Below are 15,658 nucleotides of genomic sequence, written 5' to 3'. Positions count from 1 at the left end.
CCATTCACTTCGTATCTAATTTCACTCTGGTGAAACATGGATTAAAATGTAAAATGAGCGACAGAGAGAGTTACCCTGGCCTAGACAGTGACACGATGAGTCTTCTAAATCCATCACATCAAGCCTATGAAAGACAGGGGGTTTCGGACCGGTCGATTCTTTAATTAAAGATTCAAAGGGCTGACAACAGCAGGAATGATGAACTAAGAAATGTGACTTCTGCTATCGCATACATTTTTATGACCGATCAACACAACCCTGGTGTCCTCATTGATTACGTCTACATCCGAACTCAGATTGTTTGACACAATCATGCAAATCACTTTTAAATTACTTTAGAAAGAATAGGCTGCTTCACAACAAGTGCCAGTCGAAAATGAGAGGGGAGATAAATTAATTGACCATTGACAAGTGTTATAGATCCATGATACAGTATTATTTCATAAGTGCATGTATGCCTATTTGAACTCAAATTTAAAAGTTCAATCCACACAAAAAAATATATGTTCCTTCAAATAACATGAGAAGACCACATTTAAAAGTGAAAACCCTTCAATTATTCCAAACCGACCATTATCTCCAATCATAAAGCATACAAAACAGAAAGAAACAGAAGAGAATGAAGAGACACAAACACTCATAGTTTTCTTTTGGAAAACGGATGTATTTGAATAATAGAGTAAAGAATGACAGTATCTTAGTTGTTAGTAGGTATTAAAGTGTAGAGAAACTGGACCCATAAAGATCTTCCAACTTTCCAAGAAAGTGCATGTAACAGTCCGAAGGTTGTCAAACCTAATATATATTTATATTTATAAAAAGACTATCATTTGTCCCCTAGCCAAGATGGACTTTGTCTTATGAGCTTTATATGTACATTTTGTTGTGATGGATTTTCTAGTTCCAACGTCTCACATTATTTACATAGACGTCAACACATATGTTGCACTTGATGCCAATGAGGATGCTGAGGACATAGCAGCAATGTGGAAATCCAGCAGATGACCTATAGGAGAATCCCACCCACATGATTGGCTCTCTTCTCAGTTCAAACACGGAAGCGAACCTCTCTGAATTCATCATCTCCTCTAACAACACAACTGTTTTGTGTTAAACTTTACACAAAAAAAGCAATACAAAAAAAAGATCGAGAAGAAAAAAATGGAACTATGGAAGAATGAAAAAAGTACAATATATATAATAAAATTAATGAACAAAACAGGTTAGGCCTACTGTAACTCTAAATATACACTTGAAATGCTTGAATGCTTGCATTTTCCTTAAATAAAAGATCAACAGCGGTTGATAAGCAAATGACTACAGTGTAATCATAGTCCCTTGCCTGAAGTCTCAATGATTCTTTTCAAGGGGGAACGTTAATACACATCTGTTAGACCATCTAGAGTAGATCAGTGTACATTATTTACAGCCATTCTGTTTCACTTATTACAGATCTAATGCATCACATGAACATCAACAGTTGTGTTAAAGCTATATACTACAGACAAAAATAACTTAATGCCAAGGTAAAGATATGCTAAAGTTTCAACAGCTTACTTTCAGCTCATACCCATTCTGGCTGTAGAACAGAAAACAATGAACTGTTAATGCTTCCACTTGGTTCCAAGCAAGGTTATAATCACTAATAAATAAGCTCCTTTAAACTATAACATGTTGTACATTGTACAAAAAGGCAAGTTCTCTTCACACTCATGTTGGTAATGTTTCAAAGGCAAGCCAAAGCCAAGTCATTCTTTGCCTTGTTCTCTTTCTCTTTTCTCTCACTATGTGTGTGGGTGTGTGTGTGTGTGTGTGTGTGTGTGTGTGTGTGTGTGTGTGTGTGTGTGTGTGTGTGTGTGTGTGTGTGTGTGTGTGTGTGTGTGTGTGTGTGTGTGTGTGTGTGTGTGTGTGTGTGTGTGTGTGTGTACATATAAGAGGGGAAAAGTATCTAGTTGGTGGCAATCTCTTTGTTGTCCTCCATGAAACGTGTGAATCGGAAGTGGGTCCCGTTCTCGGCATTGGCCATTTTCTCCAGCCCAGCCAGTGCGGCACTGGTTTCTGTACTGTGCAGCTTCTCCAGGTTGCCTGTGAGGCCGCCCACGGGCGAGCTGCCCCCGTTCCCCATGCTCCCCGACAGAGACGGCAGGCCTCCGTTCTGGATGACAGAGATCTCGTTGGACTTCATGGCCAGGCCGTTGGAGAAGGCTGCAGCGTACTGGTTCCAGAAGCTAGCCGGGTCTCCGTTGCCCACCCTAGACACCATGTCCTTCTGGAAGATCTCTGGGAACTTGACAGGGTTGGTGCCCAGGAAGGCCATGGAGCCGTCTACAGAGAGCCTGCGGCCGCGTCTGGCAGGGGCGCTGTTCCACATGTGTGTGCCCATATGAACCTGGAGAGAGAAACAGATACAGAGAGAGAGAGAGAGAGAGAGAGAGAGAGAGAGAGAGAGAGAGAGAGAGAGAGAGAGAGAGAGAGAGAGAGAGGACGCAAATTATAAATATTTCAAACTTGGCCACGACAAAGGCACATAGTTTTCCACGGCATCATATGTTACTAAGACAGAAAGTTAGTATTAAAAGAGTTCAGCACCCTGGGTGCAGCAGGAGGATTGGTGCAGTGAGCTGTGAACGGCGTGGGGACGTGGGCATGGTGTAACCATTTTATTATGGCTAGGATGAAATACTGCATTTAATTTGAAACCTTCATTCAAACGTCTCATGAGGGAGACCCTTGTGCTTTGGTTCAAATTGCAGTGCCCACACTCATTGACCTGGCCAGTATTACATCTGATGTTTACCCCTGCTATGGCCTTTCCCAACGAGGACAATGTATTTTTCTTCTTATTTTGATCCTGAAAGGATGACTGTTACAGATAATTCATGTTATTCTTTTTAAATCAATGTAGACACATGGAGGTGTCAGACACACAACTGATTGTGTTGACTAGAGTGTGTTTTTATTCAAATAATGCATAATTTATAGCAAGTGATATTTTAAAATACATTGTTAGATGTGTGCTCTAGATAACACATTTTACAATATCACTTGCTAGAAATTACACATTATTTTAATAAAAACACACTACAAAATCATAGCATCAGCTAAATGTGAAATCGTGCTACAAATAATAAGGGTATTGTTTTTTTATATCATCAAGGGTGTAAACTATAACTGGTGCTGATTACCCAGTAATTGCAATCTGGTTATACATTTGACAATGCTTCCTAAATATTACGCCTCTCTGCGTTTCGCCCCCTTGATTTCTCACAGTTGAGTGGTGTGATCACATTTGGCCCTTCATTTCCTGTTTATCTCTTAGGGGCCTTTTCCTACTGATCAAAGGGAAACTCTGGGATTTTCAAGGGGTAAACTCTGGAAAACTGAGGATGGTTGCCTCTGGTTACTGTAGTTAATGCTGTTAACTGAACCATTCCCAGCTGTGCTCTGCTGATCACATTCTCAGGTTTCTACCCAATAATCATATTAATGGGGTGATTCAACCTTTCCGCTGAGCTGGTTCTTTCATCAATTATAGAACATTACTGCCTCCGAACGGCACTGACATAACACACTTCAATTTGTTGCTCAAAGTTATGGACCAAAATTCTGGTGATTTTTATACTCCTCCTATAGATATTCATTAATAAATATGTGGACATTTTCCAATTCCATTCATAATGTTTTTAAATATACAATTGCCCTGAGATATTGAATATGTGTGTATTTTAAACATTGCATTCCTAATGTTTATAATCTTACAATTACCTTGAGATTTCCTTTGGTGGTGAAAGCCCGACCACAGATGTGGCAGGCGAAGGGCTTCTCCCCAGTGTGGGTCCTCTCATGTATCTGCAGAGCGCTGGAGGAGGAGAAGGTCTTCCCACAAGTGTTGCAGTAGTGCTGCTTGGGTGTCCGGCGTGGAGGGGCAGAGGTCGAGAGCACTGGGGATGTAGAGGCCGAGGTGGTCACCAGGCCATGGGGCATGTTGCTGGGCATGTCCTTACGGTGATCTCGTTCCTGGTGGTCCCTGTGGTGATCCCTGTGGTGGTCCCTGTGGTGGTCCCTGTGGTGGTCCTGGTGGTGATGGAGGCCATGGAGGAAGCCGTTGACCTCTGATTTGATCATGGAGGACAGGGAGTTCACAGAGAGGAGGGAGGGGGTCGGACTGGAGGAGAGGCTGGTGTTAGAGGGTTTGAAGAGCTGCGAGGGCAAGTCCCTCATCTGGTGGGTGAGCATGTGCTGCTTCAGGTTGCCCTTGGTCGAGAAGCCCCGGTTACAGGCTGTGCAAATGAACGGTCTCTCTTTGGTATGGCTTCGGTAGTGAATGTCCAAGGCACTCTGACATGCAAACGTTTTCCCACAGATGTCACAGGCCGTGTTCTTGAACGTGCCACGCTCACGGAATGGGAAGAGCATGCCCAGTGGGTCTTTAGACGGGTTGCAGGATGTCAGGTCCAGGGCCCCGATGCTAGAAGGGTGATGCTGCATGAGGCTGGCACTGATGTGATCCAGGGACATAGCCCTCTGGTGCCTCTCCTGTCTCTCCTGCCTCTCCTGTCTTTCCTCCAAGCTGGGGGATTTACGTTGATGTTGGGGGTGCCCATTGGTGGGGGATGGGGGCTGCATGGAAGAGGTAGATTCTGACACTGCTGGACTCCCGGCACGCGGGCTCTCGATGTCCCCACCTAGGGATGAGGAGTCGTTAGTTAGGCAGTCCCCTTCCATTGAACCTCCATTCCCCATGGCCTTCATTCTGCTGGCCTGTAGCTCCTCTACCAGCCTCTGGTGGGGGTTATGGTGGTTGTGATGCTGATTGTCATGGTGGCTGTTAAGCTGATTATTATGGTGGTTGTTGTGGTGGATTCTATAGTCAATATCATGGTGGGTATTGTGGTAGACATTGTGATGGGCATGATGATTTTTCTCCTGCCCGTCCTGGACGACCATCTCGGGGTGAGAGGGGGAATTGCACAGGCTGTCTTGGGAGGCGTCACCTGACTTAGGGGTGTCTGGGACGCTGCTGTCAGGGCCATCTTCCATCCCTTCTACTCCTTCCATCCCCTCCATATCATCATCAGAGAAGTTGTCCAGGTCATCGAAGTTCTCATCGAAGTTCCTCTCATCAAAGGAGCCTGTGTCGGAGCCCATGGACTCAGGGTAGCTGTCTGGCAGTGGGGTGTTTGGGATCTGCCCTCCCATGTGCATTCGGATGTGCTGCTGCAGGACCACTGCATTGGTGAACTTCTTCTGGCAGATGGGGCAGGAGTGATGGACCCTGAGTGGAGGCATGGCCCGGTGGACGGTGTAGTGGGTCTTCAGGTTCCCTTTGGTGGTGAAGGCTCTGCCACACACTTTACACTTGAAGGGCCTCTCTCCAGTGTGAGTACGGTAGTGCATTTTCAGAGCGCTCTGACAGCTGAGCACACGGTGGCAGATGACACACTCATTGGGGTCCGTCAACTTCCTGTCGATGTTCTCCACCAGCTGCTGCAGCTTGGAGGTCTCCGACCCCTGGAGGGGGTCCAAGAGGCCCCCGAACGGGAACTTAGCCTTGAAATGCTCAGACATGAGGGGCATAAGAGGGTTGGTCATCATAGGTGGGCTGTTGGAGGTTGTGTATTCTGTGTTGCGCTCAGACTCAGAGCTCACGCTCGCCATGAAGCTCGACGAGTGACTGCCCTCTTCAGTTTTCCCGTTTGATGTAGGCAGGGTCGCAGCTTCTTCAGACAACCCGTCGTTGCTTTTCATTGATGGCTCAGCAGCGTCACGACCGGAGTCAGTCTTTGTCGAAATGGGGGGGCTGGTTATGGCTACCGAATGATCCTCTTTTTTAATGAATGGCGGCAGGCTGGGTATGGTTGGTGGGAGCAGCATGCCCACTGATGAGGTCAGAGTGGAGAGAACAGGCTTGCTGTCCAGCCAGCTGGTCACAGGCTTCTCTGGAGGCATTGACATACCATATGGAATGCCGGTGCTCGTTGGAATATTGTCTAAATGCTCGGGGACAGGGTATGGATTCATCTGAACATGTGGATACTTCTCTTTATGACGCTGGAAGTGGACCTTCAAGTTACCGCGGGTGGAGAAGCGATTGCCACAGATGTTACACTTGTACGGCCTCTCACCTGTGTGAGATCGCAGGTGGATCTGCAAAGCACTGTCACTCCCGAACACCTTGGCACAAAATCTGCACTTATGCTTGAAGAACGCCTCCTCTGAGCTGCTCTTGGGTTCAAATGAAGTTGGTGACTTGCCTTTCCTCTGGGCCAGCGCAGCCAGAGAGTTGAGGTCCTCCACTGTGGTGCCAATACTGGGCAGGGAGCTGGAAAACAGGTGGTTTCCAGATGGGGGCTGAGGTAGATGTGGATTAGTTACAGGGTTCAACAGGCTACCTATCCCAAAGGCTGGCATGGATGACTTAGTGTGTGATGGGTTACTGAGCTGAGAGTGGAGGTTGCTGCTGATCGCATGTATTGGCCTCTTGTCAGAGGACGACTGGGAGTTGTTGACTGTGGACGACCCCAGTGAGCTGATGCTCTGAGATGATTCACCGCTGCTGGGATTGTTGCTCTGAGGTAGCTGCGCCCTTTCAGCCAGCTGCTTCAGGCTGCTGATGCTGGCAGACTGGCTGGCCAGGCTCTGTGCTAAGCCCGCAGCTGCAGCCAGCTGCTGTGAGAGATGGGAGCTGAGCGTGGTCAGTGGGTTGGCTGACGGCCCCAACGAGCCTCCTGGTGTGGAGATGCTGGGGGGCACCTGCATTTCAGGGGACTGGGAGGCCAGTAGCAGGATCTGGTGACGGATCTGTTCAATGAGCTGCAGCTGGTGGATCTGTTGCTGCTGCAGGCCCAGGAGTTGCTCCATCAGGGCTGGCACTGCCACCCTGGGGCCCCCGGACCCAGACCCAGAGGAGCGCTGCGTCTCCTGGGTGAACTGGGCCACAGCCACTTTGGTGCTCTGCAGGTTTTCGATGATGACATTGCTGTTGATCATAGAGATGCTCCCCAGGTCAGTCAGGTTTCCAAGCGGAGGTAGCTGGGGGGCAGAGACTGACGAGGGGCCCGGTGCTGGTCCGGAGCTGTTCTTGCTGGAACTGTGGTCATTACCCTCGTCCGTGTTCATGTTGATGTTACTGCCTCCCTCCATGTGGCTGCTGCCTCCATCATTGTCGTGACCAGGATGAACGTTGATTCCAGAAACGTCGAAGTCCATGGATTCTTCTTTGTCGAGAGCGTTATGCTCCAAAAGGTCACTGCACTCTGCTTGATCAGTGTTATTAACCATGTCATTCATCTGCTCATCAGGATTATGTGGAGGGGAGCCAGGCGAGAAGCTTCCGGAAGGAGAGGCAGGATTCTCATTCACTATCAGAACTAATTGATTCTTAGTGCAATTCTTCTGGTGTTGTTCAAGATCTGATAGTTCAAAGAACTCAGCACAACATCTGCTACAGACATGGGCATCTGACTCCTTGCAGGGGGGGTCTTCCTCCGAGCAGGGCTCTTCTGTGTCCCCTGAAAAACACAGGAGGAGGAAACAGAGGATTAGTGATTAGAAATGTTTTGCAGCTGAAGAGGCAGCTTTATCTATTCATATTATTTTGTTGTTCATCTTAAATTAATCAGTTTTACACTTATCCGCTTGATACGTTCACGAAAAACAACCATCAAAAAAGCAGCAGTAAACCAAAAAAAAGAGTGAAAAAGACTCCTTTTAATGTGGTGGCTCTGAGAAACAGGATAAGAAAATAATGGAAATCAATAATAAGTGATCTTTGAAGATGTACATCTGGTTTCATCAATCCAACCATCTTTTAAGTAATAATTTCTATTGATAATCCATCAACATATAAAATACTATGAAGTGAGGACATTGGGGCTTAATGACATTTCATAGAGAAGCATTGATTTCCAATATTTCATACTCCTCAATGTCTACATGTCCACTGAGCGCAAATCAACCATTTGAAGGACTTATTAGACTTTCAATTTGCTGTCAACTTTGCTCATTTTCAACTCGACTACAGGCATCTTGGACAGGTTATCCCTGTCACTAAGCTAATTTGTATCCCGTCAGGCTGCAATCGGAATCTGACAGCCACAATAAACAGAACCTTTGGATTCCAGATTGTTCTCTCTGGCCACTCGGATACTCAACAAAGACAGTGCAAAATTATATATGCCATTATTGTACTGATATCACTAAGAATTATACATTTTGTTTTTACTAAAATATCTGTAATGTTTACATAACACATGTTTTTATAAATATGTTATGTATATTTAATAAATTACATAAAATAAAATAAATAAAACACATTATAGTACCTAACATAAAATGAAGAGTAAAACATAACGTATAAAACTTTGTATAAAACTTTGTAGCGATATAAATGTGTAAGTATCACAGTGCTATATATATATATATATATATATATATATATATATATATACACTTTATAGGGAAAAATAAAATAAAAACGTAACTACAAATGGCTCAAGAAAATGTGTCAAGAACTATGAGTGGAGCTGCTGTCATATATATTAGAATGAATGGCTTTGCTGCCCAAAACCAAGCAACTGGCCACAGCAGTTTAAGCAACAGGCAATTCAATACCAGCCAATAAGAATACGCTAAATGAATAATTGTCTTTTAAATGTGCATAGAAACTGGTCTTGGTTATGCAATTTCCATTCAACAAACACAGGGGTCAGTGTGAAAAGAACAAAAGGCGAGTCAACACTCCTGTGCCACTGCTGTGCTCCTGACTTTCCTCATTCTATCTTCTTTTTGTCAAACCAAAATCTCACTGTTTAACATACAAGTTGATTTACAAATTGCAATTCTCTATGAATCCCTTTCATTGTGGGCCCCGGCGATCTACATTTTCATCACGGGTGGAAAGGGAGGAGGGTTCATTTAAAAAATGAAACCCAGAGAGAGAGAGAGAGAGAGAGAGAGAGAGAGAGAGAGAGAGAGAGAGAGAGAGAGAGAGAGAGAGAGAGAGAGAGAGAGAGAGAGAGAGAGAGAGAGAGAGAGAGAGAGAGAGAGAGAGAGAGAGAGAGAGAGAGAGAGAGAGAGAGAGAGATGAGTGCGGCCCTTCCCCACTGAGACAGGATGGCTTCCCATTGTTCACACAGCATGGGAGCGGCGGGCTCGTCGGCACGGCCTGGCCTGGCCTGGCCTGCTCATCTTGGCCAACTCAAAGCAGATCCTGTTTAATTCAGGGATTATCTCCCTCAATGTTTCTCTGCTCTGGGACATCAGATAACGCAAAGTTGCCATGACAGTAAAACCCAGACTCACACCACTCTAACCATGCAAACGGAGAAGACTTGCTCCAACTTTAATGGTAACTTTTTAATATCAACCATGCAGCCCCCCCTGAAAGAGTCAGTAATGAACAATGTGTTTGATTTACCTCGTGGGAAGGAAGAGTAGCTTTGTTTGGTATTGGTTGACCATGTGAACAAATGAAAGTGGATTTTATGTAAGAGGAAATACATCAATTTACACAATGTCCTGAATACACTGCTGTAGGAAACACTAATGTAGCTAAACAAAAATGTGAGAAAACTATCCAAAGTCAACAAAATGAAAGCGTTTGAACCACCCTTCAAGAACGTACCTAGAGGTTATAGGAGCAAACTTTTACAAAAAGTACACAAATGCACTATAAAAGCAAAAATGTAAACATCAAGTTCATAGTGTTAATTCTTATTCTTTTACTAGATTAAAGTGCACTGGAGTGTAGTGATGACACACATGTTGAAGCCGCAAGCTACTATTTCCAAATATCATAAATATATATTTTTAAAGGATTTAAGATTCCATACATCCAAAGGTTTGTTTAAACTGTCCAATGGAATCTGTATGAAAACACTAAGAACAAGTGACTAGCTCAAGTTTCTTCAGAGGCCTGTGGATAACTTATTTAGTTAGGCAGTCAGTAATAACTATCTTTAAATGTAACATTCTCTCATTCGTCAAGTGAATGGAAACTGGACATTGTGGATTGTATCACATTGTGGATTCTATCTAAACATGATCATGTTTAGCGACCAAAATAACTATATCCAAAACCACAGAGAAAAATAAAACAAAGAGCATATGCCCAAATGTAACTCTGTTATCAACTTCTCATAACATTCACTGAAACCACAATATATATGTCCCTAATAATAACGTACTTGTAACAGGCTAGGATTTGACCGACCAAGGGGTAAATTCACTTTCTAAATCTCAAAGTGTGTTACTCTCAACACCCAGCACACCCCACCCCCTTCCTTCATAAATACTCAGTGATTGTAAAGCAAATAGTGGTCCAATTAAAACAATCAAATTATTCCATCTCAAATGTGCTCTTTCACAAGAAGCTATTTCCATACCACCACCTTGACTATTAAGAAGTTAAAGCATCTCAGAAACATGGAGTATTTGAAAGTAAATCTATAATCATGTACTGAAATGTAATCATCTCTGTTTACATAAGTAGACATGCACTTAAAAAGAGATGGTATTTTGTTAATCTGATGTCTTTATGAATAAAGAAACAAATACTATGAAAATAACGCCAACAAATGCGCAGCCTAAATGAGAACAGCCACAATGCACACAACACCCAAATGTCTACAGCAACAGTGCATACATTAGTCAATGTTTAAAAAATAGCTTGACGATTATCTCTGAATAGAAATAATGCGTTACTCTGTATAAAAACGGTGTGTCCTAAAACAGCTAAATCTCATCATCATCATGCTACAAGGAGTCACCAGAGCACAGGCCATCAGGGAGGCAGAAGAGACACATGTCAAAACAGAGAGCCTCTGATACAAAGGACAGAAGAGAGTAAATAATAAGTGGTATAGAGATGTGGATTAGTAGAAAATATGACAGAGTAGCTTTTTGAGAGTTCCTACGTTACTTTGTAGGGACGCTGACTTCAAGCCTCTTGACACTTGTGAATTCAGTAGGATGTCTGATGCCTGATGCATGCCTGAGCTAACCCACCTCCTCTCCAGCCCTCACACTGCTTGCCTCACTGGAAACATCCCAGTGAACACTAGATGGGGTTCCACTATAGCTGCCGTTTCCCGGATGGCCAAGCCCCAGCCTTAGCAGCTCTGCCCTGGTGACATGATTAAAGCTTAAAGGGGAGGAGAAGGGAGAAAAGCAAGCAAGTCCTTCAGCCGGGATACATCTCAGCCTTCCACTATATAAACATTGGCAAAATGACAAGTAACTGAATCCCTGTTGTTTGCGGGGTACAACAGTGCGAAGGGCCGAGAACCGCCCTGCCGATCTCCCTCTGGGGGGGCTACTCTTGCAGGGTGGAAGTGGATGGCGGTCACATAGATAAGACTCCCCCCCATCACAAATAGAGGACAGAGTCCCTGCTAGGCCCCTGTGGTTCTGATCAGCGGGGTCAATGACGAGGTACAGGAGAACACACTGCAGCCTGAACTCTCATCAACTTCACACAGGGAGACACAGGGGGGGACCCTGGCAAAGGTTAAAACAGCTGAACATCCCACCCGAGAACTCTCTCTCTCGCTCTCTCGGAGGGAGGAGATGAGAGACAGACAGCCTTGACTCTCAGCCTCATACACTAACTATCCAGTGGCAAAATGCCCTCAGCATCTCCTTAAAATGTATTAGGAATGTCAGCCTCCCTCTTTTTATTTTGCATACAGAGACTCTTGAGGACTTTCCAGTTCCACTCAAACAGGAGATCTCTCAGTCATGAGCACACATTCTAGAATTATCAACCCATTTCCATGTACCTAACCCATAATTACAGGTATTGCATTTTCAGCTTGTTTAATGCATGATGCATTTGGGTTATTTATTGTGAAACTCAGTAGGCACCAGTCTGCTGACTGAGAATGACTAAAGTTACTATTCACTACTTTATTACATTTTAGGGAAAATGCAGCAGTCAAGGAAAAACAAGTATGATTCTAGGTATAGACTATGTTTTGCATTGATCCTTAGTTCCAACCAAATCATGCAACCTTAGGTAGCAGTAAATGCTTCTTATGCAAGGTTTAAGTTGGGTGAAACAGAGCTTTATTTCCAGCTAGCATTTTGTAAAGGATACTGCAAACAACATAGCTGTACACACACTGAAAGAGCTTAAAACATGATTAGTTATATATGAAAAATAAGTCAAACTAAATTGACTGTCTCAAGGAAAATATATTTCCATACAACTCCTCAGAAGGAAAATACATAGACAATGTGTATGGAAAAATCAGCCATATAGGGTCAGTTAAAGAGCCTCTAGAGTTTCCTTTCTGTAGGCTATGTCATGGCAAACACTTCTAATAAACATATATTAATAGTAATAATAGTAATACTAGTGTAATATGGGCTACTATAGAGCAGTAAATACAAACAAGTCAAATGTAATCTGTATCAGAGATAGGAGCTTATGATTTCCTTTGGAAGTACCAGTGCAATGACAATATAGTCTGCAAAAAGACAGAGCCTAATCTAACTTTCATATAAACGAATAAACTAATGCGCAACATTAAAATATACTGTACATGTGAGACTTTTAAAATACATCCACAATTCTAAAATGTTAGATCGAAACTTGCAGTCGTTTCACTATGAACATTCAACCATTTTGGAAAAAAATATTTCAGTAAATTATACGTTTGAGGAAATATAGAATATACCAATTTTAATCATCTGGAAATTGCTTGATATTTTTAAGATAGTGAAACTTAAACTTTGCCGCATCAAACTACCTTACAAACACTATAGGGTGAAAGTTATGGCTATGGGTGTTGTAGGCCTATAGAAAATACTTCCATAACCTGGTTTTCACAGCAGGTCTAAAGCACATCCTTAGCAATAGAAAATTAAAGCCCAGCTTGTTGTAAGTCTCGTTGGAAAACATCATTTTATCAAATGTATCAGCATAAGAGGAAACGTGACTGTTGGTGGACTTAACAGAGATGGTCAGCTGGTCACTCCGGAGTCGTAGAAACTCGCAAGGGTGACAAAGCGGTCCAAAAGCAACCAAGGTAGTTGCATAATAAAATTCATTCAACCACTGTCGCCATCTTTTTGATGGTCTCAACCACAACTTGACATGTTCTTTATACAAGCTCATTTTCATGACGTGAGGTAATTTGGTGCTGAGCTTTTGTTAAAGTAAATTAACATAAATCCTTTACATATTTTTGAAAAATGTAGGGATACGTTAACTTGTTTATCTCGTAAAATAACAGGCCTCTGTCCCTCACTATTTATTTTTCGCTCCTTTTCTCTCAGTGTGTGTTTGTGTGTATGTGAGAGAGCGAGAGAGGGGGGGGGCGAAAGAGAGAGAATATTTAAGCAGTATGTCATCTATACTAACATTTCACCTTTGAAATATCTTGAAAATTATGGTTAAGGAATATACACAAGGGAAATGTGGGAAGTAAACAAAAAGTGTGCATGCGGCTAAGCATAAACTATTATAATGTATTAACATTAAATAATGATATACATAATACCTATAAGGCCATTATAGCTTCAGTGTTCTGTTGCATCGTGCACCACATTGAGATTGTGGTTTAAAAGTCATATGATTTGTAAACGAATGATTACCATCCACAATTAAGACCACACCATGTCCACAAACTGAAAATCGATTAGGTATTCATTGTAAGCAAATAATGTTTATATTTTCTTATCATTTGATTTGAAACAAGCCAAGGCTTGGCTGAGAAATACCGACTTTGTAGACTAGCCTATGTATAGGGCAGTCAGAAACAGTAGAAACGTTATGCGAGTATGCAAATTATTATTTATATTCTATATAGGCCTAAACCCAAAATAGAGGGAAAACATTTAAGAAAATACTGGTTATGTCTACGCACCAGTACTTGTCCGTGTATAGAGTAGGTTAGGCAACGATTGGAGTGAAACTAAGTCGACTACAAAAGCAGAAACGTAAACGAGCCTTTCGCTGCAGCAACTTTGCTTGCAGCAGCAATAGAGGAAACTTGCTTCAAAGTGTGTAAGACAAAAATGTTGATTAAAAAATCAATCTTTGTAGCCTACCACACAAAGTGTTCTAAAAAGTGAATTCTAAAAGTGTAGGCTACATAGAAGCCTATGTCGAGGTAAAAGTAGGCTAAGCAGCCTAATAACAAGACTATAACGCATGCACTTCTAAGTGGTTATATTTTGTAACTAAGTTTTATTCTAAAGTTATATGAACAACAAAACGCAATAATATGATATTTTCAAGAATAAAAGTATTTGACTGTGTCTTAGAGCGATATATAGAAAAGGCATAGTTAGATCATAAAGTAGATAGCCTATACACACAGCAAATGTGTCTAGTTATCATAAAATGATTGAGACAGTAAATTGCATGGATTCATTTAAAACAATCTAACTTCGAAAAGGGGGAAGACGTCCTATCCAAAAAGAAACAATCCTAAAACGACAAAACATCTGAAAAGCAGATATTAAAAGATAGTAGCGTGGATAACAGCGATCCATTGCCAGAACTTACCATTGTGCTCGGATAAAGCCAGATGAGGGTCCGATTGGAAATGTTGCGGCTTTGCTTGTTTCCTCCGCGACATGCTGGCTCACACATCAGCCAAGAAAGAATGAAAAATTACTAAAAAATCTGCTCAAAATTACGAAAATCGAGCCCATCCACCGCGCATGTGTCCTGTTATGATTATCAATAATGCTTTGCGATTAATCATTCGGGGGTTCCTTGAAAGGCTATTGGCACCTCGCCAGCCCCCTATTCAAATTAAGTCTCTTTAATCAATTAGGTCCTGATTTGCTGGGGACTCTTGTCTCTCTCTCAGCTCCCACCCAATGAGTTGATCCGTGTGGAAGAAAAGGCTGGGTTTTCCAACTCCCTTTAGATACAGTTTAACCCTTCTTAGCAACCAGCTGGTAGCTACGTAAAGCTTATCTTGGCTACTAGTGGAATGTCAGAGTCTTCAGTCCATTCGCCGAACGGTATCTTTCCTATTGACTAAGCAGCGATCAAACCAAGCAGAGTTAGGTCAATTTGAACTGACGAGACGCTCACCGTGAAACCTCCGTGATCTCACATACAAATACTTTCCACAACTCTGGTCGCTGTTGCTGTGCATATCCTCCTTTCAGATTTGCATTGAGGTCGCTGTAATTCAGATCTTGTATGTTGAAACACTGATACCTAATCGTTGGTTAGTGGTGCCTCAATGCAGCGAGGAAAACGTAGATCGACTATAGGAGTCTCGTGCGTAATGACATTGTAGGTGTCTTGGAAGTCCAAGATATGTATCGAATATCCCAATCAGATTCATTTGATTATCGCCGAACGGGGTTAGTAACACGTTTTCATCACACACCGCATTCCGCGAACAAACAAACTTTAAGGGCCCATGTAGGACTGTGAGAAATGTGGAGCCCAGCCCACCTATGATGTGATTGGTCACTGGGCTACTCTATCATAAGCCGTTGGAGGTGCAATCTCTCGCTCACCTCTCTCTCTCTCTTTCGCTCCCTCTCATACGCATGGTTCGCGAGCGAGTGTGTGTGTGTGTGTGTGTGTGTGTGTGTGTGTGTGTGTGTGTGTGTGTGTGTGTGTGTGTGTGTGTGTGTGTGTGTGTGTGTGTGTGTGTGTGTGTGTGTGTGTGTGTGTGTGTGT

The 15,658-nt window shown here is 42.9% G+C and overlaps 1 protein-coding gene across 2 annotated transcripts; it reads right to left on the bottom strand.

The window, feature by feature from the left end:
- Positions 1-645: 645 nt before the first annotated feature.
- On the bottom strand, positions 646-15,362 carry sall1a (spalt-like transcription factor 1a). 2 transcript variants are annotated; one of them, XM_046345647.1, is made up of 3 exons: positions 14,516-15,362; positions 3,766-7,511; positions 646-2,389 (listed from the first exon to the last, which is right to left on the bottom strand). In XM_046345647.1, the coding sequence occupies exons 1-3, from the start codon at positions 14,586-14,588 to the stop codon at positions 1,949-1,951; spliced, it is 4,260 nt and encodes a 1,419-aa protein (XP_046201603.1). In that variant the 5' UTR covers positions 14,589-15,362; the 3' UTR covers positions 646-1,948. The 2 variants fall into 2 exon arrangements, with proteins under 2 accessions (XP_046201603.1, XP_046201604.1); XM_046345648.1 differs by lacking the exon at positions 14,516-15,362 and adding an exon at positions 11,008-11,152.
- Positions 15,363-15,658: the final 296 nt, after the last annotated feature.

This window comes from Oncorhynchus gorbuscha, linkage group LG04, assembly GCF_021184085.1.
Source record: "Oncorhynchus gorbuscha isolate QuinsamMale2020 ecotype Even-year linkage group LG04, OgorEven_v1.0, whole genome shotgun sequence".
Lineage (NCBI taxonomy): Eukaryota > Metazoa > Chordata > Actinopteri > Salmoniformes > Salmonidae > Oncorhynchus > Oncorhynchus gorbuscha.
The sequence above is the reverse complement of the archived record's forward strand: the minus strand, read 5'-3'. Positions and strand labels throughout refer to the sequence as shown.

What these genes read in the sequence shown, in the direction of transcription:
- sall1a (XM_046345647.1), bottom strand. Translation starts at nt 14,588, where the DNA reads ATGTCGCGGAGGAAACAAGCAAAGCCGCAACATTTCCAATCGGACCCT. An exon ending in GGCTTTATCCGAGCACAATG is followed by an intron (nt 7,512 to 14,515) that starts GTAAGTTCTGGC and finishes TGTGTTTTTCAG; the next exon opens with GGGACACAGAAGAGCCCTGC. An exon ending in CCACCAAAGGAAATCTCAAG is followed by an intron (nt 2,390 to 3,765) that starts GTAATTGTAAGA and finishes TTCTCTCTCCAG; the next exon opens with GTTCATATGGGCACACACAT.